Source organism: Sinocyclocheilus rhinocerous, unplaced genomic scaffold, assembly GCF_001515625.1.
Source record: "Sinocyclocheilus rhinocerous isolate Xijiao unplaced genomic scaffold, SAMN03320098_v1.1 scaffold708, whole genome shotgun sequence".
Taxonomy (NCBI): Eukaryota; Metazoa; Chordata; class Actinopteri; order Cypriniformes; family Cyprinidae; genus Sinocyclocheilus; species Sinocyclocheilus rhinocerous.
The window spans coordinates 2,787,336-2,804,651 of NW_015635523.1; the positions used below are offsets into that span (position 1 = coordinate 2,787,336).

General features: G+C 37.2%; 1 protein-coding gene across 1 annotated transcript in view; it reads left to right on the top strand.

The window, feature by feature from the left end:
- The window catches only part of LOC107747043 (autism susceptibility gene 2 protein-like), a gene marked incomplete at its 3' end in the record, with an annotated part of 374,875 nt that overhangs the window by 233,190 nt on the left and 124,369 nt on the right, over window positions 1-17,316 (top strand). Inside the window, exon 5 of the mRNA XM_016561457.1 lies at window positions 10,331-10,360. Coding sequence (XP_016416943.1) covers window positions 10,331-10,360 — 30 coding nt within the window. The remainder of the gene's footprint in view (window positions 1-10,330; window positions 10,361-17,316) is intronic.

Consider the following 17,316-nt stretch of genomic DNA (forward strand, 5'->3'; position numbering starts at 1 on the left):
CAGACATTACAAAAAGTAGCTTCAGCAAGAAATATTTTGTTTGATACAATTTATTACATATACTCTTTTGGACCATAAGGGTGAGTAAATGATGACACAATTGCCATGTTTGGGTAGGTGAACTATACCTTTAATAATTTATTTTATTGATTTTATTATTATTATTATGGAAATATGAAATATTTCTTAAATGAAATGATACTCTAAATAATAAACTAAAACTGTCAGTAGGTGGTGGTAAATGTCTTAATGGTTAAGCCATCGAGTCATTTATTCATTCATTTGATTCGTTCAAATGGCTGATTCATTCAGGAGTGAAGTAAATGGTTCTTTATGAATGGTCTGTTGAATCATTAAGCTTGTTCGACTTGAAGCGGATCATCACCATCAGATCGATCGGTGTTTTTGAATCGCTCTCGCGGTACTTTGATGTCATACATCGGTCTGTGCAGCGCCGCTTCAAATCCAACGCGCCTAATGATTCACCCAATTTGTTCAAAATGTGGATTAAGGAATGAAATGCTAAAATCTATCTATCTATCTATCTATCTATCTATCTAAACACTGAAAAAAATAGGAAATCCCACATTGAATTAAACATGAAATTTTTAAGTAGGTAACTAAAATAGTATTTTATTGTTAAACGTACTCCAATAATCTTTGTTTTATTTTTAACTTATAAAAATCCTAATGAATGGAGCTCTGTTAATGATAGGTGGTGAGTGTGCAGTAGCATTTCAGATGGATGGTGGTAAAACAGAGACAGAGGATGATGGAAGTGTGCAGCAGAATGAATATTAATGGTGGGCGTCTGGGCCAGAGCTAATGATGAGGAAAATTCCCTAATAAAAACTTGATGTGATGGGCAACGACCCGCGGGGTCACCAGAGAGACCTAGAGTTAATAGTGTGCCGTCAGGTGTGGGGAGCAAAGTGATTAAAGCCACACATCCTTTACTGCTGGAGAAAGAGAGAGAAAGTGGGGTAGACACAGAGAAATGGATAAAATAGAGATACTAGAGTTCGATTGAAAATTAGAGAGCGTGATGACGAAAATATGAAGGAAAGCAAGAATAGTGCACATCCACGTCTAATCTGATTTCTATACAGGGACGAATGAAACTAGTCTGTCAGTGTGACATTTTTGACACCTGTGCTTCTGCATTGTCCAGTTGTCCTATGTAGATCTTTATTTTGTCGGGATATTCAGTTATATCATAATTGCATACATTCATCCATACATTTTCCGCTTCACTGCTTTTTACCAGAGGGTACGAGGAGAAGCATAACAAAGATGGCAGCTGGCATCAGAGCAAATGTCATCTGCGCATGCAGTAATTAAAATGCAAACAAAGTGGACTGTTCCCCAGGGAGGAGCCATAATGGTACAAACAATGCAATCTGATGTATTTAATTGTCTGAAAATCGTTCTATTAATCTTTGATTAAGCCGGCAACTGTTTGCTGCCTAACCTTTTTCAGCACTGAATTGCCTGTGGGAGTGAACTACACACTGACTTGTGATTGTTTGTTTGTTTATTATGGGGGAAGAAGAGTGTCTTGCATGTTGAAATAAACTTTAGTCAGAGAGGACGCCATAGTTAATTTGACATGAATGAAAATGAGGCAGTGAGGGACAGAAGCGCAGTTCATTGCTGACTGAACTTTAAATATATGCCTTTCCGATAACTTTCCAGTGGACAAAAAAAGTAAAGAATGTAATGTAAAGAATGTAAAAGTAACCTTGGATGTTTAAAGTAGTCATGACCTAGGACAATTTATGTTCAAAATAGATTTCTTAAACAATTTACATAGAAATGTATAATTGTGTTTCAACTTCCTTTGACTTTCTATTCTAACCCTGGAAAAACAAATTCCAAAAAATTTTAAGCAGCCAAACTGTTTTCAACATTGATAACTATAGCAAATCATTATCATATTAGAATGATTTCTGAAGAATAATGTGACACTGAAGACTGGAGTAATGACTGCTGAAAATTCAGCTTTATCATCAGAGGAATAAATTATATTTAAATATATATTCAAAAAGAAAACAGAGATTTTAAATTGTTTTCACATATTTTGATCAAATAAATGCCTTGGTGTGCATGAGAGCATAAAAAAATCACACTGACCCTAAAATTTTGAAAATAAATTATTTTAAAACATATACTGTATACGGTAATGATAATTAGATTTTAAGTTTTCATTTAACATGTCCATACATTATATGCTCTTTTTATATTTCAGACTTTCATTCTTTGTTCAGAGGGATTTTAGTGTCAATGTCATATGGACACAACACTTTTCTTTTTTTTGGAACTTAAATTATAGCAATGATTTGCACATATGATTTCATCTTCCCACTCTTTTTTTTCTTTCACAAACACGCGCACTGCGTTTACCCTTCCCTCCCACTCTCACGTGTGGCTGGCAGGCTGGGTGACAATGCCACCCTTGGTTGATCATCTAAGCGCGTTGCCCCTGTGGCACCATCTGTCTGTGCCAAGCTCCACCTCAGGGCGCCATCTCACATCTGTCAGCCCGAGCAGCTTAGCTGACAAGTTATTTTAAAGGTAGACGTACCCTCAAGATACGCAGACACATTTACATACATGCATACAGGCACAACACACACACAAATATCTTGTACCTGCTAACCCTTTCCTGTTGCTGGCACGGTATCACACAGAGAGTGTGTGTGTGGCTGATGTACGTCTAAGAATGGCTCTCGATACTTGAGATTCGGCTTCTTTTCTTCTCTTTTTCTTATACACCAGTGTTTCTCGTCACTCTTTGCATGGCTCTGAATCGTTGGGTATGGTGCTATTTAAAAAATATTGAAATAGCAATACTGCATTCTTCAAAGGCAGTATCCTAATTGTCATGAAACCTTATAAGTGATTATTTGAAGCAGTCTTAAAAGGCAGCAACTCTGCATCACAATAATAACAACTCGGAATTGATTGTAATAGATTTTGATGTAAACATGTTGTGAAGCTACTGGCACAGTACAAAAAAATAAATATATTTAAAAAAATATATATATATTAAATTAGTGCTGTCAAACAATTAATTGCCATTAATCGCATCCAAAATACAGTATACATTTGAAAAATATTTACATGTATTTATATGTATATATTTATATTCATATAATTTATATTATATATAAGTATATTTAATATATAAGCAACATTTTTCTTAAACATATACATGCATGTGTGTGTATTTATATATACATAACAAATATACACAGTACATGCACATATGTAAACAAAAACTTTTATTTTGGATGCAATTATTTGCGATTAATCGTTTGACAGCACTAATTTAAATGTTTATAAATATTATTAATAATAATGAAATTCAAGTTTAATTAAAAAAATTTAGTATTTTATAAGTATTTTATAGCAATATAATTAAATGTTTTTATTTTATTTGTATTAACTATTAACATTTTTCTCAGTGTCCACTATCTTGGATTTTTTTGTTTATTTATTTATTTATTTTATTTTATTTTTACACTGCAGTGCATTATGGGATTGCCTTCTCCATAAAGGACTTTTTGCTACCTTTTAGAGCACACTTTGTGTTATGAGCCGCCTATGATGCCTTAAAGCAGTGGTCACCAACCTTTTTAGGCCCAAGATCCCTGACCTTAAAGTGTTGCTTTTTGTTGGCAGCTCACTGGGTTTTGGAACAGAGCTTCAGTATTTGTGCTCTCCTCAGTCCGTTAGCTCTTATTCAGTGCTCACGGTCTGGAGAAAGTGTCATATCGGGGAGGAAATTGCCTGCAGATGTTGGCGAGGTGCTTGAGGGAGAGGGTGGGACGGTACGATCAGGCTGGAGGTTATTATGCCAGGCAGCAGATGACTGCTTTCCTGACAGGGGTGAGAGAGAGACAGGGAGCTGCCCTGGGACAGGCCACACTCTACTGGTGAAGGAGACGTTTTTCCTGTATCCAGGGCCTCCTGGCTGTCACGCTTCCCTCCTCATTTGTTCCTCCGCTCCTTCATCCTGTCGTACTTTAGGATGACAGCTGGACGTCACGCAGATGCTGTGTGAATTAGTCCCTGAATGTCATCAGGTCTGGATCCCGGCGCTGTTAATGGCCTAACCCAGTCAAAGGTGTCGAGATACATTTCCTTCTCCTCGCTGTTGCGGCTGACAGCAGCGCTGCTGTGTTTTTTCTGCTAAGTGAGGTTAGATTTCACTTGGGTTTAATGTTAAAGGCTTGTGGAGAACGCAGAGACAGGGTCATGGGCTAGATGATTAACAGTCATGTAATTTATGTCACACACCCAAGTCTGCCATTTGTGCACTCTGCCATTTGTGTGTCAGGTTTAGCTTTAGACATTTGAGCTTAAAATTACATAAGCACTGAATACATAAATAGTGTAGTGCAGCATTGGCTTTTCTGATGTTGTGTTAGCTCGATTAATGTTTTAATGGTTGTCGTCTGGCTTGTGTTTTTGTGTGGATCTTTGATTTATCTTTGACATCTGCTTGCAGTAAGTTTGATCAGGGTTTCTTAGACTTTCTCAAACCATGGACCAAAAAAGACGTTTTGTGTTTACCTGAGACACAAACGTGAGAAATCATATACTATGCTATTTTGGGGGAAAGTTTATTTTTATTTTTTTCAGAGTGATATCATTCAAAAAGAAAATTAATAATTACGTTATTTTTCACAATTTCAAATTTTTTTTGTGATTTGTTTTTTTTTTATATTTATTTTTCTCAGTTAAAACTTGTTTATTATGTTGCATAAAATTTAATAAAATTAATCAAATATAAAAAAATAAAAAAAATAAAAATATATATATATATTGTACTTTTTTTATTAGCAGTTTCATTTATTTTAACCATTTATCATGCATTTTATTAAAGCTTGATGTGACCCTGTGTTTATTGGTACACAATGCACTTTTACAAGATTTTTTACAAGTACTTTAAGAAACACTGAGTAAAAATGAATGATGTCACATGCAAAATATAGTACAAAATATATACAAGTTACAATGTCACCTTGGCACTCATGAGTCTTTAATATCCGCCTCAGTGTGGTATAACTCGCTCTGTATGGTAGACTTGGAGAAGCGGTGGTTTCAATCTCACAGCACAAAGCTTCCGGTGAAATTTCTTTCCTCTCTGTGGCCCAATACTCAAAGCCTCACTCTCAGCAGACAGCACAAGGCACAACGCCATTTTCTCCTCAGACCGTCTGACTCTTAGCTCAGCGCTGGCTGGGCCTGTTTTCGCTTCCTCTCTCTGTTCGTCTGTCCTCTTCTATCCATCTCAACACACGCACACACACACTCCTCCTTTCCGCAGAGCAGAGAGTGGGAGCTCCAGGCCTTGATTTGCCAACACATTTCCAATGATTAAAACGTAATTAGCACTAGCGAGCGCCTCCTCCCTGGCTAATTTCGCTGCACGCTGTGACAGGCAGGCGGCCGGCGGCGGAGCGGCCCCAGTGGCAGATGGAGAAGCAGGCAGCAGGAGGGGAAAAACCATTTTGCCGCGCCATGGTTTGCATCAGAAAACCATCAGGACGCACAGCTTTTTCTGTGGGAGGTAGGAGGAGAGGGAGAGAAAGAATGAGGGGGGACGAGGGAGGTGGGGCACGTAGCTCTCCGTGGCAGCGCATCAAATTGGCACTGTCAGAGCTGACCCTGGCAATGGCTGCCATTCTTCAAGCTGTCCCCCACCGCCACCCACCATAGCCCGCAGGCAGAGCGAGAGAGAGAGCGACAGCAGAGAGTGAAAATAGCATAGGGAAGAGAAGAGGAGGAGGGATGGAGGAAGAGAGAGAGAGAGAGCGCATACCAACCTATCGTCAACCTTCCGGACCCCCGCTGCCTCTGTAATCAAGCTCAGATCAGTCTCAATTAATTTCAGCATTCGGTGACAGTGCCAATTACAACACAATGGCAAATAGACCATGAAATGGAACGTCGAACACTTTGCGTCCTAACTTGACATTTGACTGCGGTTTTACATCAATGACTGCTAAATAAGAACAGATCTCTTTATGCGCTGTTTTCGAACATATTTTTGAAGCATATTTTCGGAGTGTTTGCTGTGTTTGGCTCGTAGCGGTGCTGGATTTAAACCACACATTTTTCATTGTGTTGGCCCTTCACCAGAGTGTGTCATGCAAGTTTGATGTGGGCTCCAAGGTTTTCGTTTTTGAGAAGTCTGGTTCAGCTCGGAGCCTCGGACAATGGCAAAAATGCAGCTCAGAAAACGATTGCTTTTGTGTCTTTATTGCCTGCCATTGTTAGCCGCACTTACGAGGCCTATGGGATTTGACTTCAAATAAGAAATTAAATGTATTTTGCTTGAAGATATTTTCATGTAAACGCTCTCTTTGGAAGTTTGTCGTTGTAGATGTGTTGTTTAAAAACCAGCCAATCAAAGACTTCCATTCCAGTCCAGACTTTCAAGAACCCATGTAATTGTTTAAAGAGTGCTGTGTTGACATTTCATGTTGTAACAAGATGTTGGCGACATATCAAAGGGCTTTTCCCATTTCATATAGCCAGTGGACAAACCACAAATCATTGAAGGCATTGCCTTTTTGCCATTTCCTTCTTAAACAAATTGATAAGTAGTATGAGCAAAGGTGCATAACGAACCATGATTTCTTAGTTTTCATGCTTCACGATTTTTCTAAAATATGTTGAATAATTTTTTATTCCATGAGGCTTTTCAAGATGTGTTTAGCTCCCATGCTGCACTGCTGCAGTACAGACTGCATGAACACTACTGGTCTCATTCGGAGGCCTAATCAGCTCCTTATTCTTCCTCCTTCGCTGTATCTGAGGAGTGTGTGTCTAACTAAAGCAGATGGCTCTCCTGTTCCACTGAGGCCATTGGCTGTTTTAGTAAGCTTAACATGCTATATTGATCTGCAGCCAAGATCAATTGGCGAAGTGTTTGGCTTTGAAATTAACACCACACCAGAAAAAAAAGCAAGAAAATGCTGAGTTGGATTCCCAAGTTAATCCATCCAATATGACTGTAATACCAAGTGTTTTAGAGGAATTAAATATGTTGGACTGACCATCATTATGCCAATCTCTTCATATTTACTCTCGTCAGCATCCTTTACTGTTGTTTTCTTCGAACTTCATCAGTCCAAATGGATGTGTGCTTCTTCAGTCAATAATAAATATAACTTATATTATATTATATTATTAATAAAGCTATATATATAGTTAACTAGCAATTATAATATAAAATTAATATTTTATTACATTCTAATTATATTGTGTATATTGTATTCTGTATATAGCTTTAGCATACAGTGGGTACGGAAAGTATTCAGACCCCCTTAAATTTAAATAGAACAGGAAATGGTGGAGAGAAAGCCAGGGATGGAAAAATGTCACTTGACTCGAACCTGCATCTTCCACATAAGCATGTTAAGCATATGCACTAAGCATTATGCCATGACTCAGACATTCTAATATACTTTGAATCACAACATGTAACAGATCTTACCTTTTTTGATTATTTGTGAAAAGTGCAGCTTCTCCTGTTAAGGACAAACAAGCTGCCTGCCCAATCTCATCTTACCTTTTCCGTTACTTTTACTTTCCCACTATAAAGGTATTTCCGTCTGGACCCACACCTCCTTTCTCAATTTCTTCTCTCAGCACCAGTACAGAAATTTGCATACCTCTATTCTTGGAAAGTAGGAGCAGGAGAGAGAGAAAGAATAATGACAGCAATTTCTTCCCTTTCTCCACTTGCTGGCTTGCGAGAGTGTCGTTTAGCGGCACCTGTGTTATCGACAGGCACGCGGATGAGAAGCGAAAGAGAGCAGTTGATTAAATCATCAAGTCGCAGCGTAGAAAGTCAATTCTGCTCACCGTCTACAATGATATCCTTTTATCCTGACGTAATGAGCTATGGCACTTTTGCATTGGGTAATGCGATGAGTTCTATTAGCGCGTTCCATTTGCTTCACAAGCAAGGGCGAGTCATTTCGTTCCTCTCATATCTCCGCAATCAAAGCGCTAGACTGGGCGCGGGGAGCACTGACACGCCAATGGAGATGCCGACGGTGTTTTTATGGATCACAACACACTGGAAATATATATTTTGCTCATTATTTTAACTCTTCACGAACCTTGGCTAGGCCAAATGAGGGGGAGCCCCAGGCCTTTAGGAAAGCTCTATGCAGTCGTGCATGTTAGATCGACTATTATGGCCCAGGATGGGAACAGAGTTAAATTCAGTTATATTCAGAAAGCTTCAATAATATGATGCCGATTTTGTTTCATAGCATTTTTACTGTAATGCTAACAGTTTTAGCATTCTGGCACACACCAGAGCAGTAGGTTATTAACATCTGGTATGTGTGTGTGTTTATTGGTTATGTATAATACATGAGCCCCGTATGTCTCAAATCCCGTTGGACTGGGGTTGTAAATTGGATGCTGCTCACCAGGCCCTGTATCAGGTCAGACGGGAGAGACTTGTGCCAGAATATAACCCCCCACCCTTGCTGTGTCCCGTCCTCTCACTTTCTGTCCCTAGCACTCAGTCCTTGCAGGAATATGGATACCAGTACTGTCAATCATTCAGGGCTGCCACAGGGTTAAGCTCCACTTGGTGTAATTGGCCCTGAAGACCTTAGGCCCCGCCCCCTAGCAGGCCTTCATTAGGGAGTCCAAGCTCAAACCCTGAATGCATCTCCCCCAGCCAAGTCATCTGTGTGCTCCTTGCTAATTAGCAGATAAAGAATTAAGTGGACCTTGAAATTGAAATTGGTCAGAAAGGCTTAAATTCAGCATTTTAATATCATGCTATGTTTATACATTTTTTTTGCCAATTATTCGTTGGCTTATTTTGCATGGAGACACCAATGCCCTCTGTTGTTTTGTCTTGCATTTGTTTGTTTTTTTTACTATTCCTTCAGTGTAACGTCTGTAATATTACATGTGGTTCTTTTTAGTGAATCAAAAACATACAGTGCGATCAGTGTAGCCAACTTCTGAAAACAAGTGACTCTTATGAATTGTTTCCTTTTACTGAATCAAAAACATACAGTGTGACCAGTGTAGCCCAGTTCTCAGAATAAATGACTCATATGAACTGGTTCTTTTTAGTGAATCCAAAGCATGCAGTGCTACCAGAGTAGATTGATTCTGAAATTGAATGACTCTTATGAACTGGTTCTTTTTAGTGAATCCAAAGCATGCAGTGCTACCAGAGTAGATTGATTCTGAAATTGAATGACTCTTATGAACTGGTTCTTTTTAGTGAATCCAAAGCATGCAGTGCTACCAGAGTAGATTGATTCTGAAATTGAATGACTCTTATGAACTGGTTCTTTTTAGTGAATCCAATTTATATTGTAGAGCACCTCCAGTGTAGTCTGTTTCATGAACGAATCACTCATGTGATTCTTTTTAGTGAATCAAAAACATACAGAGCATCCAGTGTAGCCTAATTCATGAACAAATGACTCTTATGAGCCAGTTCTTTTAAGTGAATCAGAAACACAGTCTGACCAGCGTAGCCCGATTTGAAAAATGAATGACTTTTATGAACTGATTCTTTTTATTAAATAAAAATCATAGTGTGACCAGTGTAGTCTGATTCATGAACAAATGACTCCAATGAGTTTTTTTAGTGATCTAAACACGACCGATGTAGTTGAAATATCAAAATAAATGTCAGTTTTGAGCTGGTTCTTATAATGAATAGTTCAAAATATGCTTTGAATGAATCTGAAACTGTCCTGTCTAATTTACAATTTATAATACTCACATGAATCAGAATCGAATCAGGAGCTTATGAATTGGAATCTAACTGAATCAGTAAATCGGCATCTATACCGAATCCTAACAAAAATGGAATTCATTTTATTGTTAGCTATTTTTGACCAAAGTAATCGATTCACTGAATTTCAGGATTGATTTCATGAGCAAAATGCACAGTTGTTTCTGTAAACAATCAAACTCTGTGCACAGAAGAAGATTAAGCAGCGGACTGACAGCTGTATTTAGCTGCAGTGTGTCTGTGGCCTATGAGACGTGAAGACTCGTACTCTACTTGCTGTCAGGGAGAAAAAACCCTGCTGGTGGTAATAGGCAGATGTAATGAGGCCTGGCCACTGAGTGAGATAAGAACAGCCTTTTCCTGCTTAGACTTTTATTACTCTGCTGATGAGCTGTGCAGTGCGAGACTGCTGAAATCAGATTTCCACTTCATAATAGCTTTATATTTAAAAGCAAGAAAAAAGTGTTTCAGCTCCATCACATCTACCAGATTCTGCACTGTTCTAATGTGTCCTTTTTCTTTGCCTTGCAGTGTGACACCGAGAGTGACCAAGAAGACAAGGTAAGACTGGGCCTTATTATTTTTGTTACAAGACCAGCAACTTTACGTGTAGGAATTCTCAGTGTTGAAATGTGTCATAATACTTTCTCTTATCCCAACAATATGCAGAGACAACTACAAAAACCCTGTTTTAACAGCGATTATATCACTGGAGGTCACGCACTCACGGTGTAGTTTGTTTCTGGTAATCGTTGCTGTTTTTAGGTGGCAGATCAGCTCTCCCATTGTCTGCATCAAATCAACGCTAGCTTGCATAAATCATTTGTTGCATTGCCTCTGGTTGCTTTGATGGAAATTTATTTTTACAGTGCTCTTTGGTTATACTTGCAGTACAAAAAATGCATAAAAGTATATGTACATTAATAATTATTATTTATCATTTATTATTATTATTAATGTATTTATTTATATACTTATTTATTCATTAATTTAAATCTGCAACTGACTGATAGAATTTATTTAATAAAATGTAAAATAAATTATTAATAATTTTAATAATTTTAAAAATATAATTTTTTATAATTTATTATTATTATATAGAATTTATTTTAAAAATGAACAAAAAAACCTAATTGTAATTGTAATGTACTGAATTGTGCTTTTCACAAATTCCAAGAACTGTTAGGAAATGCAAAGCTACAGTAGTTAGTACTAGCAGCTGTAGTATTAGTGTTATTAATACCATGTTACATCATATAGCACTTCTAAAATGATCTTTATTCTTTTTTAATCAAACTTGAATCAATGAGAATCCAATATTAGACTCTACTTAAAAGTGTGTTTCTATTTAATTAGAATTACCATCTTGTTAATGACTGTGAGAAGGCCTTAATTAACTCCGCATTAATTATGAACGACTAAATGGTGTGCGAAATTTGAAAAGAACCATTACGAGCTTCACAAGTTACATTTTACACATATTACCGTGTAGCAATTCCTACAGATTTATTTAAGGTACAACCCACAGGACATAGGGTATGATGATTTATGTTAGGTATTATATCAGTCATATTTATAGTGTAATTATAACAAAATGAGGCTATTATTTAAATGCATGAATTTAATTTAACACTAGGCTCTAGGCTAACTTTGATGCCAGCTATGAAAAGCTTGACAAGACACATCGTACCACTTATATACTGTCTGCCGAGCATCAGCATGATTACACGAAAATGTTGTTTTGTTCGCTCTTTTTGAATGTTCCTCATTTGTTGTTTTAAACCAGTGGTTGTTTGATGACGACGAGTCGAATTAGCCATGTCAGTCAAAGCCCTTTTGTTGTGGCATGGCAGAGATGTGCGGCGTACGACATTAATCGCTGTTTTGCTCGCTGTGTTCCTGCTTCTCATTATTCCTCTAATGATTTTCACAATGTCATGTCATTCTCTTTGCCTTTGATTAATTATGTCAAAACAATGGAAGGGTTTAGTAGGTAAACAAAGAAACAAGAGCGCTCTCTTTCAAACGCACACACATCCGCAAACACTTCAGAGGGACCTCTTTCTGTCAATAGCTCTTAAAATGTGTTTACAAAACCGTGAGCATGTTGAGCTGCGTTAGCAATAAGCGACAGATCTGTGATATTTTCACATGCTTTTTCTCTCTGGGAATGAATTCAGTAGCTCTTTCCCCTGCAATAGCGGTTATATACAGTATATATTCAGCAGCCGTAGGGGAGGACGACTTGTCACATTAATGGGTCAGTTCTATTCATCCACAGGCAAACTGTCTCTTTTTATTCTCCTCCGGCCCAAATCAGGAAATGAAAAAAGACACTCTGGAGAAATCACTTTCTGACTTCATTTAATTACAAATTAAATATTTTTTAATAATAATAATAATAATTCAATTAATCAATATACGAGTTATCTTGTAAGCTGTATTATTTAATATAATGCTAAATAATATATATTATTTATAAAATACTTTCAAATGAAGGCTTCAAATGGAGGCTTACTATAAAAAATTATGTCAGCAATTATTCCTTTCTTTCTCTTAAGTAGTTTACTCTGTAATAATGATGCATAACATGTAGGTTTGATTAATTAGTATAATTGATGCAATGGTGTTTTAATAATTTTATTATAAAATAATAATTTTAACATTAAATGCTAATAAAGCTACCAAATTGCTGTTTATCTTAAAAGGGTATTTTTAATGTTAATGGGAAGCAGCGTGTGTGTGTGTGTGGACGTGTTGCATGAAGTGTGAGAGTGTTTAATGGCCTTTTGACATCTCGTTTGTGTTAGCTGGAGCAGAGCGAGAGATTTATTAAATGGTACAGTTCAAGAATGATAAGAACGAGGCTTTTTTTCCTCCCTTTTTCCCTTAAATGACAGTGCATGTTCATATTTCTTAACCTGGTTATCAAAATGCCCTACAGGAAGTGATGTCATAATTGTATTTCCTGTGATACAGCTACAGTCAACATCCCATCACCAGTTTAATTGGCAAACCTCCAAGTAATGCATCATTTTTACAGAACGAAACTATATATTTACTGTAATATTCTATGTAAATAGTTTTATAACTTGTATACATTTGATTTGAAAAAAGAATGACTTTATAGATATATGAATATATTTTTAAAGTATTTAATAACAGAAATATATTAATATATCTAAATATTAATACTAAAATTATTTTAATAATATTAATAAATTAATACTATTTAACTAGCTTTACATGGAGGCTTAACTCTTACAGTTTATTAATATGAATATAATTTTTTATTTATTTATATTATTTTTTTATTTATTAAATAGTATAACAATTGTTTAAAGTCTGTACACTGTTCATCATGCGGACCGGGCCTATTCCAACTGGAACACGGCCCTAGTCCTGCTGTCTGCCCTCTCTGGCTCTCTCTCCTCTCGCTCTCCCTCTCCTGCTGCTGGATGAATTGGCAGCATGCAGGCCGAACAGCGTCCAGAATGCTCTGAAACGTTTAAAGACCGTTGAGGCTCAAGTGAATCTGTGCCGATTTTAGCCAGCAACAAATCAGCACATGTGCTCAGGCTTAGTGCCTCTCTACCCTCAGAATCCCTCTTTATGTCTGAGCCATGGTGCAGTGGGTTACACATGTGCTATTGACACATTAGCCATTGTAGCTTCAGGTTTAAGTATGACCAGCGTAATGTCTCTGTCTCCCTGTCTCAATTTACTAATCTGAAAAGCTTGATTTTTATATCAATAATAAGGTGTGTGTGTGTGTGTGTGTGTGTGTGTGTGTGTGTGTGTATATATAGATATCTGAGCCATGGTGCAGTGGGTTACACATGTGCTATTGACACATTAGCCATTGTAGCTTCAGGTTTAAGTATGACCAGCGTAATGTCTCTGTCTCCCTGTCTCAATTTACTAATCTGAAAAGCTTGATTTTTATATCAATAATAAGGTGTGTGTGTGTGTGTGTGTGTGTGTGTGTGTGTGTGTGTTTACATAGATATTTACTAGAAATATTATTTATTTTTCATTAAATGCTTTTTCGTACCGTTTTATTTACTTAGATATGTACTAGAAATAATCTTTTTAATTTTCATTAAATGTTTTCTTTACTTTTTTTAATTAATGGATAGATGGGTAAATGGATAGATATTTACTAGAAATAATCTTTTTAATTTTCATTAAATGTTTTCTTTACTTTTTTTAATTAATGGATAGATGGGTAAATGGATAGATATTTACTAGAAATAATCTTTTTAATTTTCATTAAATGTTTTCTTTACTTTTTTATTCATGGATAGATGGGTAGATAGATAGATCTAGAAATAACATTTATAATTTTCATTAAAAGTTTTCTTTACTTTTTACTCATGGATGGATAGATGTTTTCTAGAAATAATATTTATAATTTTCATTAAATATTTTCTTACTTTTTTATTCATGGATGGATGGGTGAATGGATAGATATTTACTAGAAATAATATTGATAAGTTTCATTAAATGTTTATTTTCACTTTTCATGGATGTATAAGACAGACAGACAGACAGACAGACAGACAGACAGATAGATAGATAGATAGATAGATAGATTTACCATGTCTTTTTTTACTCTTTTCCACAGTTCTCATCATATGTGGTGCATTATGTGATTATGAACATTTATTAATAAACATAGTGCCTTTCACTATGAATAATGCTTTTAAACCACTTTATAATCCCAGCATAAGTATTACGATCTTGAAGTGACATGTTTAATGCTAAAACCCATTAAATACACCACTGAAACCGTTGAGAGCACAAAGCGTGCTGAAAAATGGTTTTATGTGTACTAATCAATTATCAGCCCATTACCTTTAAGAGGTAGATGGAGATGACAAATCGCACAAGCATGGACAGATTAATCTTAAGTACCTTTAAAGCGTCCCACCTTTGGCTCCAAATTAACGTCCTCTTGCGTTTTAATGCACTTGATGAGGCCTTAAAAGGGAAAATAAGAGGACCTTTATCGCTGAACTCTTTTAACACCCCTCGCCCCCTCGCTCTTCTCATGGGCCTGCGTATCTTCCTCCCGTCTGTGTGTGGCCAAGGGCAGAGGATGCCATTTAAAAGCAGTTGCAGATTTATCAGCGGCGAAGTGCGGTAATTTCACTCATTCAAGACCTGCGCTTTTAAGAAACTGCGTACGTCCTTGACACAAAACCATGATCGTACATGGTTGGAAATGTATTTTTTTCCAAAAAAATTGTATGTATGCAAATTGTATTATATCCAAGGTACACATTTCTAGTAATTGTGTAGGTAATTCTCATATTGTATTTTCAGAAAGTGTCCTTTCCCCTAATTTGTCACTACCGAAACATAGTAATAATAATTTAATTAGAAGGGTTATATTGACCAATTAAGATTTTGCTTACATCTAGATTGTAAATATATATTTTTGCTATTTTACTCAAATTTGTAAAGTAAGTAGTAAGGTAAGTCCATAACAATTAAATGTTTAACAATATTTCAAGTGTAATTTATGAGATTTGTTGTATTTTGAATCCAATTTTTCTTTGTAAAAGACAAAAAGTTGATTATACTGATTTCAAAGTTAAGGATTCATTAGTTTGAATATAAATTGAACCAAAAACTATCATAACATTTTAGATGATAATTCACTATACTTTATTTTTGACAAAACATCCCATGTTTCAGTAGTGACAGCACATTTTCGGAAGTGACAGTAATGCTTTGGTAGCCACTACATTACAGAATTTTAACTCACATGCTAAAGCACTACTAAAACATACTACAATACAAAAAAAAATGTCATACCTGTACTAAAATTTAGTTTATTTCCCCAAAATATGAGGATTATGTGTTCCCTTTTGTCACTACTGAAACAATGATGTCATTACCGAAACACCAATTCTGTAGAATGGCCCATATACGTAAATGCCCCAGCTACCTATTCTCTGCTTTTTCCCCCTCATCCGCCTCTTCTCTTTTCGTCTTCTGACGATGTTTGCCCTGAGGCAGTTGGAGGAGGAGGAGGAGGAGGAGGAGAGGCACATTAGTTTCTCCATCACTCAGCCAGAGCACTGGTACATAAAACGTTTTTTTTTTTTTTATCTCCTCGCCACACTTCCGTGCGGTGAAACGGGGCGGGTAATAAAGCTCCGCGAGCGAGTTGTCAGCAGTAAAAGATTATGTGTTTTGCCCTCCCTGCATCTGAAATAAGCGAGCAGAGGGGTGTTTACAGGCTTGAGTGGGCGCTCGTGAGGCCGGGACAGAGGCTGATTGCTGTAGAGTGGCCCGTCAGCCCATGATTTGTCACGTACTTCATCATCTCCGTCACTTCGCCGAGCGTTGTCATAGCTAACGTATCGCCCCGCATTTGTACCGGCCCGTGTAGGAAATTTGTATTTACTTTGGGGTTGGGAGGAAGCGGCGGGGGGAGTGGTGTAATTTGTTCCTCGTGGGTAATGTGACCCTGAGTGGAGCCGGATCATGGGTTAGTTGAAGTGATATTTTCCGGTAATGGTAGTCGTACATCACGGCTGTCAGACAGAGTTAGGAGGCATGCACGTAACAGCTCCATTTCAGCCACTGCAAGCATCTGGGATTATTTTCCATAACCAAGTATGACATGACCGCTCTGCGGAGTGCATTAAATTTTTACTGGCTTTTCTTCCTTCGCTCCGTCTTTCCCTCCCTCTCTTTGCTCCCCAGCCGGGTCAGCAGCGTTTCCCCTGAGCCGACCGGGGGGCTCCGGACTGGCAGGGTGATTGATGCTCGGGAGACTCGGCGTCCCCCGCTACAGCGCTGACACGTCCCCGTCATTTTATTTCTAATGACGTGTTTATTTCTTTAATTTCTTTCTTATGGTCACCGGCTATTTTGATCCTTGTTTTTTTCCAGGCAAGGTCAGCGCTGTAAATGCCAGAGCTGTGGGAGACGGATCACGTGTGTGTGTTGAAGGCTAATCGCCGGGATCCTGGGGGCGGGTGGGCAGGCAGCGCTCATTATAGGGGCCTACCGCCAAAATTATGTGACGACCTTACAGGCACTCTGACTTGCCAGACAGCAGAAGGATTTAGAGGGCGAGAGAGCTGGGTGATGCATGCTGCTTGATGGATGGGCAGGTCAGCAGGCTGTGCAGTTACACACCACCCCCTCACCCCTGGCCGTCCCTCTCATTCCTGTCTGCCGCAGAAGTGCATTATGGGAGAAAGAGTGTAGCCCACTTATTGTGCTGGCTTATTTCCCCTGATTATAGGCAGGTTATAATTAGATATTATTATATTAATTATATAACTAATTATATAATTATATAACTAAATACATAATTTAAAATTAGTATAATTAACTGATTAGGCCTGTATTAGATGCAGATTATATTAATGCATTTTATTTATTTGTTTGTTTATAATAATAATAATAATAATAATAATAGCTATTATTTATAATTATTATATTTTTTCCAGAGTTATTATAGGTAAGTAAAACGTAAACAATAAAAATTGTTA